Source organism: Gasterosteus aculeatus, chromosome 4 (genome assembly GCF_964276395.1).
Source record: "Gasterosteus aculeatus chromosome 4, fGasAcu3.hap1.1, whole genome shotgun sequence".
NCBI classification, from domain to species: Eukaryota; Metazoa; Chordata; class Actinopteri; order Perciformes; family Gasterosteidae; genus Gasterosteus; species Gasterosteus aculeatus.
The window spans coordinates 5,447,410-5,463,325 of record NC_135691.1 but is presented as its reverse complement, the minus strand read 5'-3'; the positions used below and the strand labels follow the sequence as shown (position 1 = coordinate 5,463,325).

The following is a 15,916-nucleotide window of genomic DNA, read 5'->3' as shown; positions in this document are numbered from 1 at the left end:
TTTGATGTAAAAGAAAAGCCCACAGACACAAACCGTTATAAATCTCTTTAATAAAATATATCAAACATTTCTCAAAATAAACTTAACACTCCAGTTCACGTTGAAAGGCGCGTGATGTCGGGAGGCATCAGTGGTTTTTAACGGTTTCGTATTGTGTCGATGCAGATCACATTAAGCGAAAAGCGTCATTGGACTGCTGTCATCCACTGGAGGAAAGTAATCTGGTGCTACTGACTCACCGCACAAACACCTGTCACCCCCCGTGGAAAGTGGTTTACGTTAATATGCTAATACGTCATGCAAAGATGTCGTGATCTCACAGGAGGGTCACCGGGGAGATTACAGGCTACGATTGTGCGACGGGTGTCTTTCTGTTTGATCTGCACTCTTCTTTGTGCCCGTTGTGCTCTAACAGGTTCCCTCTTAATCGTGGACGCAGTCCAGTCGGTTTCCATGCACCCAGTAACAGATCTGCGCGAACTTCAGAGGAGTGATTCGCACGGCCACGTTGTAATCCCGGTTCTCTCCATCTATCTCCAGCCACTGGTGTCCGGAGAAGATGCCGATGACCTTTCTCTCCCAGCGCTCCAGACGGTTGTCCCACACTCTCCCGTACACCCCCGAGCCGCTGGCCCCGGGGCGTGCGTCGCAGTGCTGGTATATCAGGTCGCTGGACTCTTCTTCCACGGCACAGAACCGGTACACCAGCTCCCCGGATCTGTCGCTGTCGAAGCCGGAAAAGTGGATGCGATTCCCGCCCAGGTCATCGGAGGACGGGGTGACGGAGAGGCGCATGAAGGGACGTCGGTGAGGCCAACGCAGCTCCAGCAGGGCGTAATCGAAGTCCATGCTGACCTCCTGAGGGCCCTGGATCCAGCCCTTGGGCACGCGGGTGCGTCTCACGCGCACCCAGCGCACCAGAGGCCTCTTGGAAGACGCGAGGCCGCCGTGCGTACCGTTGATGGACGGAGGGATCAGGAAGCCCACCCTGAGTTTACGCGCGCCCTTGACATAATCCTTCCCGTCGTGCACGCAGTGGGCGGCCGTGAGGACGTGCTGCCGGGACACGAGCACACCCGTGCAGCCGGTGGAGATGCGCACGGCCGTGGAGAACGGGTAATCCAACAGGAAGTGGTCCCCTTGGATGTTGAAGCGTCCGTCCGCTCCGTAGATCTGCCTCCTCACGCGTTTGCGCCGGGACCCCGCCCTCGGCCCACCTCTCCGGGGGTCTCCGTCGGACTCCTCGTCGCCCTCCACGCGCACGGTGGTGAGGGTGCGTGAGCCGTCCGCGTACAGCGTCTCGAAGGCCAGCTTCTCCGTGAGCCGCTCCGCCTGCTCCTCCCGCTCTCCTCGGTGGAAGCAGCTGGAGTTGCAGCGGGTCGTGAAGGCCAGCTGCGCCCGGGCGCTGAAGCGGGAGCGGACGAGAGGTGTCTGTGCACGAGGGATGAGCGCGGGGACGTGCACGGGCGCGGGGTGAGGAGGCGGGGGAAGAAGGGACCAGGTGAGAGGGGGGAGGAGGAGGAGGAGCTGGAGGAGCATGAGCAGGTGAGACATCAGGAGGGAGCGCTCACGTGGCGTCGCCATGGCGACGGAAAACACTGCAAAGACATAAAACAACAATTCAATTTCATCCGACATTGCGTGAATTCCTACATGATTTGTCAAGATAACGACGCTCTTCTAGTCCCCATAAATCGGCATGTGTTTTTAACAGTTGATTGTAGTTTTCAGCAGCGAGGTCAGCTTGCAAAATCGAATGCTGGTCTGGTGCAACGGGGGCAACAACGAGCCCCTTGTTCATACAATATAGATTAGTAGGAAAACTGGATCTCAACCTGATGGAAAAAAACAAGCATATTTAAGGCCTGTTTGGTCCAAAAGTCGCAGACGAATTCCAAAGGAAGCAAAGTGGGCGCAGACCTGAGAAGCCAGAACAGTTCTGTGGTCAACAGAGAAAGATGAACGCAGCGCGTGTGATCACATCGTTTAACTGACAGTCTGCATCGTGGGGGGCTGAACGAGGGGTCAGGAGGTGACAGAAAACCCCTCAAATGAAATATTTGTCCGAGCTCAGAGGTAAGACGTTGTTTTCCATCAAACATTAACCAGTTCTCATGGTCCGAGGGGCTTTCAGAGCAGATTACCAGCAATGAGGAGATACTTGATCCCCTCTGAAGGTGGTCTCAGAGGCCCACCTGGCATAAAGAGAGCAGGTGTGTCAAAAAAAAAAGGTGAAAAGCAACAAGTTGAGGCCTGGCAGCTAAACAGAGCACTGTTTCTAAGGGTGGGGCCACACACCTAGGAGCAGTTTCTTCTAACACCACAAAGGAGGCAGCGCTAGAAACAAAAAGCGCCTCCGTCAGCAGGGAAAGAACAAACCTCCATGTTGGTACTCGACAGCCACAGAGGATCAGTTGTCAGTTGGAAGTTGAGGAAATGGTAATCTGAGTTCATGTTATTAAAGACAAATCATGGGGCATCTTTCACGTATAAATCTCTTTATGTTCATCAGGCTGCACATAAGAGGTCCACAAATCACAGGCAGTCTGAAGCCTAGAAGCTGCTAAATGTGATCTGATCCTGTCTGCATAAGAATGCAGCAGAGTGAAGATCAGCCTTGCAACAAAGAAGCTCCCCTTCAGGTTTCAGTACACCTGAACTCTTTATTTAATTCATTCAATGTCCAATCCTGGACCAACATTCCCACCCATCTATTTGGCCTAAATAATCACCATACATTTGGGTACATGAGGGCTGTAATAATCCCCCTTGTTATTCATGGAAAGGAATGCTGTGCTGGTGGTCATTTCTAGGTCATTTCGGAGACGCAGAGCAGCAGGAAGCGATCATTCTAAATCAGATCAAAATAATCTAAAACGTCACCTTCGGATTAGAGATCGACGGCTGGTGTTTACATCCCGGCGGCATGTTTCTCCCCACCAGTCGAGCCCCCCAGGTCCATTTCCCGCAGGTTCCCCCTCATCCTCTCAGGTAGCTTTGTCGGCTCCTCGTCCTCCTCAAACAGGGAGAAACGTCTCTCGCTCTTTTTCCAGCTCGTTGAAAAGGAAACTCAGTTAGTCCGAACGTGCGCAGCCGGACTGGAAGCTGCTCTCAGCTCCGAGACGCAAATAAAAGTCCCTGAAAAGAAGCGTTTGCTCGCTCTGCAGCGTCCGGCTGCACGGGGCCGGAGCCCCGCCCCCCGCGCAATGATTCCCGGGGGGGGGGGGTCTTCAATTACCATGATACTCTTAGTGCAATTATCAATTATTATTATATTACTAGGCAATACAATTTATTTAGTTTTATTATTATTTATTTTATTATTTATACAAATGCATTCTGACAATTTTATACTTAATTAATTTATGTTAACGTTTTTTTGACTCATGAGCCTTTTAATATAGACATACTCCCATATGAACAAGCACTTCATTATGTTCTTGTGGCGTACAATGCCATTTTAATGACCTACTATCCCATGACTTTTTATGGTATTTCGTTCAAATAATATATATGCTTTTTACAGTGTATTATACTTCCATGTTTTTCTGGAAACAAACTCACAGGATAGTCTGTTTCCAGCAGAAAGTAGGCCACTTGTGGAATAAGAAGCTTTCCGTCTGTCTGTTCCAACTCACACCCCAAAGCTTCGTTGGAGAGGCAAAGGGTCAAACCCCAAATCGAGATCGTTGAGGACGACTTCGACTTCACTGGATGCAGAAGTTAGTCCGTCATCCACAGCAGTTGACGCACTAACTTCTTTGCATCTTGGCCACTTCGTTTCTCAACCAGATCTGCCCCTCGTACAGACGGCCACAGCTGGTGAAGGGTTTCCAAGCACATCGAACCAGAGGAACCTGAGGTCACGTGGTGATCTTCCCTGACCCCAAAGCACTAAAACATCTGTTCAACATCCTTGCCAACAACTACTTTCAAAAGTGCACTAAGACACAGTGACTCAGTACTGCTGATTCACGACGCAGCCGCCCATTCATAAACTCGTCCGTCCATTATTCATGTCCAGAAAGATTCCGTCTTTGACAAGTTTGTCTTCGTCTGAGCCTCCTTGAACAGCCTCCCCCCCCCCGAGGCTGTCTGCGGTAATGACAGGACGTCCTCAGGACGGACAGGAAGGGGTCAAATGTTGTTGTTGTTGTTGTTGGGGAGCACTGAACTTCTTTCATTTACTTCCTTCCATACAGAGACCGAAAGGATCGCTACACGGGGGGTGAAATTGTGTCGGCAGCTGGTTCCAGGTGAGGGAAGTACTGCGTGATGTCAGCAGCAGTAATATCCGTTATGCTGTTTGGGAGGATTTTCCTGTAGAGTGATGCGGCGGTGAAGTTGCTGTCTTTCCTGCCTGCATGCCGTTATGGCCTGAGTACGCCGTCAGAGTTATTTCGGTTGTCTTACACCGCTCACGCGGACTTCTTTTTTTCCGTTACCAGAGCCTCCAGTGACAAAAGGGGCTGGAGCTTTGAGGTGTGCGGAGCAGCATTACACTCCTTGAACCCTACAGCCGCCTTACAGTCTTTAGCCGTGTGCTTTGTAAAGGGCACAAGACCCGTCAGATAAACTTACCTTTCCTCTGGGTGCTTGCTTCTGGTGCAATTCACCAGTGTCCCATTACTGCACCTCTCAGATGTCTCTGAATGACGCGTGAGACATTGGCGTCTCGTCTTTAACTATGGCAGAATACACACTGTCTCAGTATTTACACAGTAAAGTATTTTTAATCCATATATATCCAGCAAGGTAAGTACGTCAGGTGAGTATTAGCTTGTTTAATTTGTAGTTTTAAACTTTAAACCTCCACAGGAACCTTTTAATTAGCTTGTAGCTAAAATGCAAAGCAAATAGTGATGTTTTTTAAACGTCCATTTAGCTCTTCTATGGTCTTAAGACTTAAAATCGTGTATTAACATGGCTACTTTCTGACTCAGATCATACGTGGTCATGTTTTTCATCACATCATTTTAGCCTACAGCTACACCCGAGCAAGAAGCATCCTGTTTCTGGCATTCCTTCAGTCTTATTATCGTCTGTGCCAGATAAATGATTCATATAAGTGAGGCCCATCGCATCTGGCGGGCTGAGGACTGCTGCGGCACGTTGGCTGCGGCACGTTGGCTGCGGCACGTTGGCCGCGGCACGTTGGCAGCGGCCCCTCGTCCTGCCACCTGACCTTGATCGCCAAGGGGCCTTCTATGTCTCATTCGGGATCCCTGGGAACATGTGGAATTTGGGAAGCCGTGCACCAACGCTCCGTGTGGTTTTGTTCTGAGCTCCGGGGGGAAAGAAAGGGGGGAGGAGAGGGGGGGGGGGGGTCCAGAAACAGAGCTCCCAGTCACGGCGACAGTGCTTTCAGGAATGCCGAGGAATGTCCCGACGAGGACTCAGGTCAGACCTTCAGCACAATGCCGCCGCTGTTGTGCGCAGGAGCAAATGTCACCCCAGAGGAAACACCTAAAGGCTACCGAAACTTCTCCTTATCTTCTGTAACACAATCGTCAGCCGGAGCGGTTTCTGCAGCGTGAATAGCGCTGACAGATGAAGTGTAAGGTATATTCCCCCTGAATCAAAAGGGCCCAGAGGTGTGAATGTGTAACTTTGTAAGCCGGCTGTGTGTGTCTGTCTGTGTGTCTGCTATAGAGAGAGACACACACACGAGGTTCCCTTTATGTGTGTGTGTGTGTGTGTTTGGCTTTGAGCAACTTGGCTTCCGTTTATCTAGATTCTTTTCTTTCCGTTTGCTCCTCCTCACAAAAAATGTATGCTCACATACTTTTCCGCCACTGTGAAATTACACTCGGAAAAGTATCTTTAGTGAAGGAATAGTCAGACATTTGGGGAAAATTCCTGCTTTGGTTTCTTGAGAAGATTGATAGCAGTTTTACATTTAATGGGTCAATATGCAGCAGCAGCTGGTGAGCTTAACTCAGCATATACTGGAAAGAGATGATTGTTTTAAGAAGTAACATCTGAACTCCATTTTCTTGGGATTAATTTGCAACAATAAGCACATTCGTTTGAGCTGTTTTATACTTTTACTCAGAAAAGAATGTTAGCCTGCAAAATAGCGAACTGGTTGTAGATTAGGCCGATTTTTGGGGGAGTTGACGCATACCAACCTTCTCCCTCGGCAAACAGAAAAGGTCGGTATGCGGTTTATCAACTTGACGGCCCGGTAGAACCAAGACGGCAGACTTTAATGCTTTAATACTGTGTTAATTTGGCAAAGACAATGCACACCAGATCCACTCATTCTCTAATTCAATGCAATGAAAGAAAGTCTGTTAAAATGTTTACCAACTTGATAAAGATTTATCTTAAGAGCTGCAGTTAGCTTTTAGCTTCCTGACTCTGACTCTTTATGTCTTTATGTCTGCGCTATAAGACAAACAGCTGCTGGCTGTAGCTTCATATTTAGCCCGCAGACATGAGCGATATTTCTCCCATCAGGAAAGCAAATACGTGTATATCCATAAATATCGAAGAAGATAAAAAGAAAATCCAGCATAGATCCTGTTTCCTGTCTGTTGAAGATTAGCGGCTCCTTGTTTAATTTAAAAGGAAAAAACCTTCCTCCACTGTTAAAAACAGCTGCTGGCCGTATATCTTTCATTTCTGAAACCATTTGTTTTGTCTGACATGTTCGTTCAATTATTCAGACTTCACCTGCTTCTTCCCGCCCACACGGGGTCCCGTTGGTGCTTTGTGTTGGAGCAAGTGTCAACAAACAGGCCAGCGGGGCCGATAGTACAGACGCTCAAAGGTCACATTTTAGACCATCAATTAGCTTGACTAGCTTGAGGAAACAATTGAACACAGGTAGAACATGTTAAGATGTAAGCACTTTCCAGGACTGAGGATCGACTCTGCTTCATTCTTCAGCCCTCTGCAGAGCACACATTGAGCTCACTCATGTAGACACCAGGTGAGATGTTCACCTGTTGGGCAATGCAGAGTTAACTTGGTCTTCTTGTCAGTGGACAGAGCACAAGTAAACACACAGAAACCCACTTTGATTTCACTGCAGTTCTTTTTTAAACATTTTAAAACGATTTGCTTGGATGTTCAAAAAATGTTAAGTAAAAAAATATTAGGTTAAAAATGTCGTAGAAAAAAAAACGTTTCAAAAGGTTTTGAAAAAAAGTCCCAATTTTTTATGTTTAGAAAAATGTCATGAAAGAAAAGGTCGAATATGATTAGGGCAGAACCAAGTATGTTATTAAGTTAAATGATCATCTTATTGTGTCTCTAATGTGTCACAAGCCAACAATGTTGAAAACTACGAGGCGACGCGATAACCGCTGATCCGTCAAAAAAAACTAAAAAAAGATAAACTTGTTCCCCCCTTGTGAAGAAAACGACTGTCATGTTCATTAACATCGGTCCACTCAGGAGGAAGCACGTTTCAGGCCTGTGAGTGGGAACGGAGGAAAAAGAAGTGAGAGGAACTGGAACCACCAGGTCACCGGTCGATCTGCGTCGCTCGGCTTTCTTCGTGAGTATTCGGTGTTGGTTCATGGCTCCCTGACGTGTGTCCTTACTGGTTGCTGTCGGGGGGGCTGAGCTTTTTTCAGCCTGGAGGAAAGCGGCGCGCAGGATTCCAGATGTGTGAGTTCACGCTGGGCTTTTGCGAGCAGGCATACCTTAAATTTCCATGAAAATTGCACTATGGCGCCGAACACAAGTCGAAGCCTGTAGCAATCCAATAATACGTATTTCATCATCCCTCACGTGTGTTTTCTCACGTGCAAATTGGACTGAGTTGTTCGTAGCGGTGGTGAACAAAGATTCAAGACCCCGGTGGGCCCGGTGACCGTTCAGCTGACCCGCTGTGAGGGCCCCGCGACAGCTGCTGAGAGCAAGCGGGGACTTATTAACTGGATCACAAGGTTTTCTCTGGACTTTTAATCTGATAATTGGCTTCAGATTCAAACGAGACCTCTGAGCCTTTAAACAGTGGAGGGAACCTCCAACAACAATCCTGCAGCTCTTGACCCGCGTTCGGGCCGGACCCTCCCGTCACCCAGGAGCCTCAGCAACCGGAGCCTTTAAGCAGCTCCTCGCTGCGAGCACAAAGAACGTCGCCTTTCTCCTCTCCAGCCTCTGTGTCTTACGTCGCCCTTTTTCCCCAAGCGAATATATTTATTACTTCCCTCCCTAAAGCCCTCCCATCCCGCCTGTCTGTCCTCTATCTCTCCTCCTCATCAGGACAAAACAGAGCAGACATTTTCCACATGTTCAGTGGAAGAGCTCCATCTGTTCCGGAAAACGACCTTATTCAGACGTTATATTTTCCTACCTGATGAATATCTGGTCCTGCTGAGGACGCAGATCCAGCCCTGCTGCCGCTGCTCCCCGGGTCTCCTGCGGGGCCTTGTGGGTACGCGTTCAGCCCCACTCGGCCTCGGCATGATGTCATTGCAGTTTGGCTGCGAGGGACAGAAAGAAGGAAGTCCAGAGTTAGCAGAAAAAGAACTAAGGAATGCAAACTGCGACGGAATCCATCAGGAGAGCGGCAGCGAGTGTCTCCTCACGTCTGTGCAGAGAAAGTGTGAAGGAGACATTTGACCGCTGAGACTAGAAGTGCAGCCTTATATGAAAACGTCTCTTTGCTCTGGATAAATGGAAAGGAAAAAGGTGAAAAGACATAATTAGGCAGGAATTATGCTGCCAAGCGCATAATGAACGTACTTAAATCACATCACAGATTGTGGTAGTTGAGCCTAAATGCCAGGTCTCTGGAGAGGAATATTGGCCACAGACATGTTGGGAGAGAACAATTGCTTTTCGAAATGTTGTTCTAACTCTGCTACAAATCTGGATCTCAACTGGCAGAATATCTTGTTATTGAACCAGATCCTGCGATCTGTTTCTAGTTATTAGCATGTTATTATGCTAATCATGACTGCAAATCACAACCCTAAAAACAAGGCTGTCAGGGAAATTTAAAAAAATGTATTTCTCCAAGAGTCAGGTTCCTACGCAACCTCGAAGTGCGATGAAAAAGATCACCATCAACCTGTGGGCTGGTTGAATATTTGGGTCGTTTTAACTGATACCAGTTGGGAGAAATTATTCGAGGAATGCGATAAATCTCGTGAGTTCATTTTCTCTCCAGCTGTGATCAACAGTGACACATGAAGTGAAAGGCTGTGGATTAAAGACGACCTCGCAGCTGTTAAACATTCTGGAAAATGCAAAAGTGGGAACCTCAAGCAGAGCAAGCAGGCCGAAGCGAAGCCTTCGTCGTACCGATTGATGGTTTGAATATTAATAAATCATCCAGCAAGGCGTAGAAACAACGCCATGTGACCACGTGGGACGGGTCGAACCTCCTGAAGCGATTCGGTGGCGGAGACGTCAGGAGGAGAACAGATCCGCTGTAAAAGGACTCAAATATTTCCAGCTGCTGAGCGAACATTCCCGGTGACACTCTTCAGTGTCTTTGTGCGCCGAGACAGTTGAGTTTCATTGGTTTGTTCCTGAAAACGTAGAAAACTCTCACCGTCCCCATTTCACCCGTGAGGTACGTGAGAGCGATCATCTGTCAGCTCACAATCACTTTCCTCCTAACTACTGCAAACATATTTAGATCTCTTTGGCGATTTTAGTCGATTTTAGAGTGTTGTGAAATGACAAAATATTGATAATTGCTCTTAGAACTCTTATTACTAAACTGGTCTCAGTAACAACTTTTTTTTTGCAGATTTCTCCTCCAAAAAGATGCTTGTTTCCCAAACAAATAAAAATTCTGTGTCAGTCACCTGAATAGAACCCAGTTAAAACCAGCATGCTCGTCGTGACGATGAGGTTTCTCAGAGTGAAGCGTTATACAATCCGTTAAATTCTGAGGAAGTGGAATGTTCTGGAATGTGATCCCTCACAAAGGCCAACAGGAACAACGTGGTTCTAGGTAACGAAGAAGCCTTGAAGTGTGTGTGTGTGTGTGAGGACATTTACAACATCCCCTGGTTCTCCCCTGACAGAAAGAGACTTTGAGGATTGAATCTTTTTACTTGCATGTCTAGCTGTCATTTCATGTATTTAATTAATGAAATAACTGCAGGTTCCAGACGACCCGGAGCCGTCTCTCCTCGCCGCCGTTATCTGCAGCTGCTAATCCTCACGCTTACATGAAATGTTCATTTGGCGACGCTGCTCTCTGAGTAAAAACAACAGCAGCAGTGTGCACAATCGCTGTCAGGCTCGATAAGCAGACATGAAGAAAGAGAAACAAGGCCTTCTTTTTACCCATCCTGCCTCTCTCTCCAACAAACAATTTAAAGCTCCTAACGAGGGATAATTGATCAGTGTGTGTGTGTGTGTGTGTGTGTGTGTGGAGCGGCTGCTGCCTTCCCTCTGGCAAGTTAAAGCTTTTCTTTCCACCGCTAACCTCTTTCCCCCAGAATACCTACAACGGCGTTTTACTTATGATTCCAACCCGCCAGAGGCGAGTGAACGAGGAGCCGAGCGAGCCAAAAGAGTCTCTTCACTGTTGTGGAAAAAAAGAAAGCACAAAAAGGGAAGAGAACGTGGCTTCTCTCGCTGCATTCTTTCCCCCATCAGGAATTCACTGAGGTTTGGCCGTGCAAATCTCTCTTTTTGGTCCTCCTAACGGGGAAGCCGCAGACTGCTTCATCCTGTAACAGCTTCATCCTGTAAACGCTGCACATCGTACAGAGACAAAGCGACACAGAACGCAGAGAGCTCGGCTCGAGGTTTTCCGTCCCCCTGACTGGTTCTCTTTTCGTCTGCGGACAGATCGAAGCCAATCACACTGGCCTCCTCGTAATTGGACTCTAGCGTGACGCAGCTCCTCTCTGTTGCTCAGCTGGGGGCTTTTTTTTGACCGTTATTTAATCCACGGCTGATTGGGGTCTATAAATTCGGCAGATGGCACGGAGGGCCGCAGCTCCAGAAGGACTTGAGGGCCACGACAAAACATTCCAGTGACAGCTGTTTTGTCACGAACGTACCGAAAGGTCAACCGCAGCCACGTGAACAAAGAGGGCCCGAGAATGTGGGATGATCACAAGGGCCCCTCCAACGTCCGTCTGTTTGTAATAAGCGGTAGAATCCAAAACACCTCGTGCAACGCCAAGGAAAACTCAACCGAGGAGCCGCTCCTCTGAAAGGGGTCCCGCTTGTTTCCACCTGCCAAGCGTTTAGTAGTTTTTACCGTCCTCTCCCACACAGACCGTGAAAAGTCACTTTAAAAAATGACAACCGGTTGAAAAGACTGGAGCACTCGGGGCAACGCATCCGCCCGGCGGCCCCTGCAGGCGTCGGGGCCGGCGATAAGAGGAGGAGAGGCGCGGTGAGGATCTCGGCGCAGACGAGGCTGAGCTGCAGCTGTGTGTCCTCACGCTCAACTCCCATCCAGATCTACATTAGCAACACCGTCACTCAGCCGAGGCCGGGACACCAGGATAAACACCGGCGTACGGTCAAACTGTTCATTCCATCCATGCATCCATTAACAATTCAATAAATGACTGAAATGATTTGATTCAAATTGCTACTTGCTTCACGAGTACCTTTTGTTTAGTGCAAGTATATTTTATTATAGTTTCCCATCGCGCTTTTCGTCTCTCGTGTCCCGCCTCCACAATGTGTTGCTGTGCCTCTCTGGGTGAGTTATGAGCCTGTGACTTGGCAGGGCGTGAAATGACCGTCAGTGTTCACGGCAACGGTTCACCACCGCAGAACCAAAGGGCCTCCACTCACCCGCCAAGTCCCAGACGCCCTCGAGTCGCCCACAACAAACAGCCGAAAAAGGAAAAAAACATGACCCAGAATGTGCGTTCTTCACCCTTCACCTTCCACAGTTGACAGCTGCCTGTTAGCTTCTCCCGAGTGTAACGTGAGGCGTCGTTGGGGGGGGGGGGGGGATGAGGGCACTGCTCAAGGTTACTTTCACCAGTTATTATGAAGATACAAAGCAGCAACATTAACCTGGTTCTGTGCCTTGTAATTAGATGTGAAACAATTGGCAGATCATCCAGCACGACATCGATGGAACAACTATTTCCAGATGAATTGACAGACCTTTTCTGGATTTCATGATTGGCTCCTTTTCTCTGTTTGAACTCATTGTAAATCTAATGTATGTTTTCGAATTGTTGCATGAAGACGTTTTGGTGACTATAGGACATTGAGTCAGATTACGTACAGAAACAAAAGCAGAAAAATTCAGGACAGTCTGCAAGCTGCTTCCCCTGGAAATCGTGTCTTTCTCTTCCTGCATATAAAACACGAGTATGGAGACAGTGATTGAGTTTAAGCACCACAAACAGAACCTGCTGCCCGTGAATCGGACACGGACTCCACCCGACCTTTCCCTGTTGCTGCTCTCAGCACCAGAGCGGCTGAGAGTCCGTCAGCAGGGCCGAAGAAAAGCAATGCAAAGTGTCAGAGTGCGGTTTATTACATCTGGCCGCCGTATCGCAGAGGATCGAACGGCTTGGCGAAGAGCGCGGGAATAAACGAGGCACGAGCGCGTTTGAGCGGTGCAGTGGGTGGTGTGGTTCGATCACGTGTGACAGACAGACGGGCCGTTAGGTGGTGACTCACACAGCCGTCGGCCTCATGGCGAAGGTTTGAAAAGACGGTCGAGAGACTCCAAGCATGGCCGCTTCGCCCCAGTCTCCCCAGTGTCTGACGCTCTCTCGTTGGGTTGCAAAAAGGTGTCGGATTCAACCTGATTTCCGCGCTGTCCTTGTGCAAGCACAGGCTTGAAGGTCGCCGCAGCGGCACGCGCATCACATTTGCTGCGCCCCACATGGTAAACGGCGCGTGGAAGCGAGGCCAGGTATCTTAATCCCCATCACCCTTGGGATTCCCCCCCCACCAAGAGAACCCATTAGTGGGGATGAAAGCCGCAACGTGGTCCCGGAGAGACTCGGTGGACTACCAGCGGTGACCCCCATCTGATCCCTCACTAACAGGCAGCGTGAGAGAGCGATGAACTGAAAGGCATTTTGATGTCTCAGTGAACAACATGCACTCACCTACACGTTTGCAGGGGAGAAGAGTGTCAAAGACACTAAAGGACTCAAAGCTGTCGGCTGTTTCCAATGACAATTCATAAAATGGTAGAATTTGTCGCTCTGTTTGAATAAAAAAAAAAAACTCCCATGTTGAGACGGAGGAATCCGAAGGGGGGGAACTGGTCTACATTCTTCTCGGGCCCGCAGTACTGCACGTAGGCCTCGGTCGGCATCTGGTGTCACTGAGCAATAATCACACACAATGTGCACATGCGAAGCGATTCAACGACCACGTCAGGAGATCAGGAAATGTACTCGCTTTAATGATGTCTGGGGAGCGATCAGAGAGGGCGTCGGTGCGTGAAACCAGAGACACCTGAACGTCAACCGCAAACCTCCGTGCTGATGGTGAACAATGATGAAAAGAAAAAGCTCTGATCCGGAACCGTAAAGAGACGAAAGCAGATGGAGTTGGTTAATGATTGATTTTTTGTGATTGCCAAAAACTAGAGTGAGGGCAGAGTTATGTTAATCAGCACTGGAGGGGAAACAGCGCCGGGCCGAGCAGCGGGAGAAAAATAATCACATGAAATATAATGATTGCTGTAAAAAATAAAAAAATAAATAAAAAAAAAAGTTTCAGGTCCAAGTTGTTTCATGAACACAAAGAAAACAGGTCTGTAATCAGTTGTTTGGAAGCAGCGAGTCGGACTCGTTCTGGACCGCATTCGTTCCACGCTCCGAACTCAGCGTAATCACTTTAGTATGTTTCCCCTCAGAGCGTTTTCTGTGCTCTTCAGCTGGAGTCTGGTCAGAAGCCAGCGGCCTCGAGTGGACACTCGACCAAAACAATGAGAAGGCCAAGAAGATGTCTGTGCATCATCTGTGAGCTTTGTGCCTAAACAAAGAGGCTACACGTTTCTATTTTACAGAAACAAGTTTTTGAACAAGACATTTAGTCTGGTGTGTTGTTGCATAGAAAACCATTCATTACAAAAATATATGTTTTTGACACTTATATACATATAAATATACACTACATCATATCGTCGTTGTGGACGTTGAACCTCTCTGGCTCATGTTGAGCTTTGGCTTAATATTATTTTGGTATCTTTTTAGATCAGAGCCCACACGTCACAGTTAATTCCTCCCTTCTGGCGCCTTCGCTTGGCCCACACCCATCACACATCTTCAGAAGCAGAATGCATTATTGTTGTGACTGCACTTTGGATGGTCGCTACACAGGTACACAAAGGTGACAGTTTAATGACACAAAAAAACACATGTACTAGATATGTGATCGGGAGGGCCAAAGTTTAAGGTGCAATGTTATGCAGGCAGTAGTTTATCCAAATTTGCATGAAACAGTGTCCACTTTGTAACGGCGGCTGCAACGCATCCCAAAAGAAAGACCAAAACGTAAGCAATTTGGATAAGACGAGAGATGTACAGAGGTCAGAGGTCACCACCAGGACTGCCTGAGAAAATAAACTTCTCACTCAGTTGGACTTGCGGTCAGAGATATGGTGCCGGAAGCGGCTGTGAGGTAATACATTCATTCTCCATGAGCCACGGTTTATATCTTCACAGAGAAAACAGAACTCTGATACCAGTTTGTTGACCTCAGAGTTAAGAAATATGGGCCGAGGCCGTTTTTTTTTATTCCATCTCTTTGTCACATAAGAACAGAGCTCGATGCTGTTGTCAAAGCTGTGGGTTTCCACAGTGGCGTCTTGCAAAGGAACCGAGAGGCCATCTGGTTAAATAAACAGGCGAATAAAACGAGGTTAACGGACCTTCTGCTGCAGCTTTGTTATGGAAACACTGAAGCTGCAACACCTCCTCCTCCTCCTCCTCCTCTCCACACACCTGGTCAAAAGTCCCCGTCCTGGTGATGATCCCTTCATCTGGAAGCAAGAGTCACATAAACAAGTGTCGTTCGCCCAATTAGGGGCAGAAAGGAGGTCGTGAGATGAGGAGAGACAGCAGCAGCTTCTGGAGTCAGCAGGAAAGCTGCTCATTTGCTAACAGCCCGCTGGGTTAATTCCACCCCTGCTCGCCTGTGTGTGTTTTCACACTGGCCTCTTGAACTCGCTCCTTTCTCATGGTGTGGACAAACACACTCAAATAAAACACACTTTATCAAGGATATTGAGTTTTACTTACTTTTACAGACTGTGGTCTGCTTCTATCTTTAATATCAGATGATTGTAATAGAAAATGTAACGTCAAGAGTCGATTTGTCTACTGGTAGTGAATGTGCTTTTATGTGCCTTTATGTGTGCGCGCGCGTGTTAACAGCTGGTTTTCATGTGGGATGAACATACAATACGGCTGTATGCTGACATGAAGCGACAGGCAGCGGTTAGCTTAGCATAAAGACAGCTCTGTCTGAAGTTCACAAAGATGCATTTGTTGTGTATTATTGAAAATGTGAATTTCAAAATAATATAAGCTCTTTTCTAGCTGCTCTGAACTTCATAGGAAATAAGCCTCCAGTGGATTGTTCTTGGTTCAGACTAAACGCACTAAACATATATCCGATTACAATACCATGATCATAACTAAGTCAGCAGGGGAGTTTTGGGATACACATTTGCAGGAACAATGCTGTTTAATACAACATCCAAGTCTGTTCTTTTATCTGAAAGAATTGTACAAGGAAGGTTTTTAGCGCTGTGGATTAATGGATAAACAAATCAACCCTCCACATGAGGACTCCAAGGAGGCAGCTCAGACACCAAAGACAAGTGGCTGCACGTGTCACGCCGACCATCCTGCAGAGGCTCGAAATGTGGTCGGATGAAGGAGCAGAGATCAACACACTGCCTCATTTAAGCACAGCAGAGTAAACGCTCCGGTTTACTCTGCAATAAACAACATGCATTTGAGATCAGCAGCAGGTTCTGGAGGTG

The 15,916-nt window shown here is 47.9% G+C and overlaps 1 protein-coding gene across 1 annotated transcript; it reads right to left on the bottom strand.

Moving 5' to 3' along the window:
* Positions 1-30: 30 nt before the first annotated feature.
* Positions 31-3,203, bottom strand: prss23 (serine protease 23). Its single transcript, XM_040173626.2, has 2 exons — positions 2,884-3,203; positions 31-1,598 (listed from the first exon to the last, which is right to left on the bottom strand). Exon 2 carries the CDS (start codon positions 1,582-1,584, stop codon positions 424-426), a length of 1,161 nt encoding a protein of 386 aa, XP_040029560.2. The 5' UTR covers positions 1,585-1,598; positions 2,884-3,203; the 3' UTR covers positions 31-423.
* Positions 3,204-15,916: the final 12,713 nt, after the last annotated feature.

Excerpts from the sequence above, each read along its gene's own strand:
- prss23 (XM_040173626.2), bottom strand. The coding sequence starts at position 1,584 with ATGGCGACGCCACGTGAGCGCTCCCTCCTGATGTCTCACCTGCTCATG.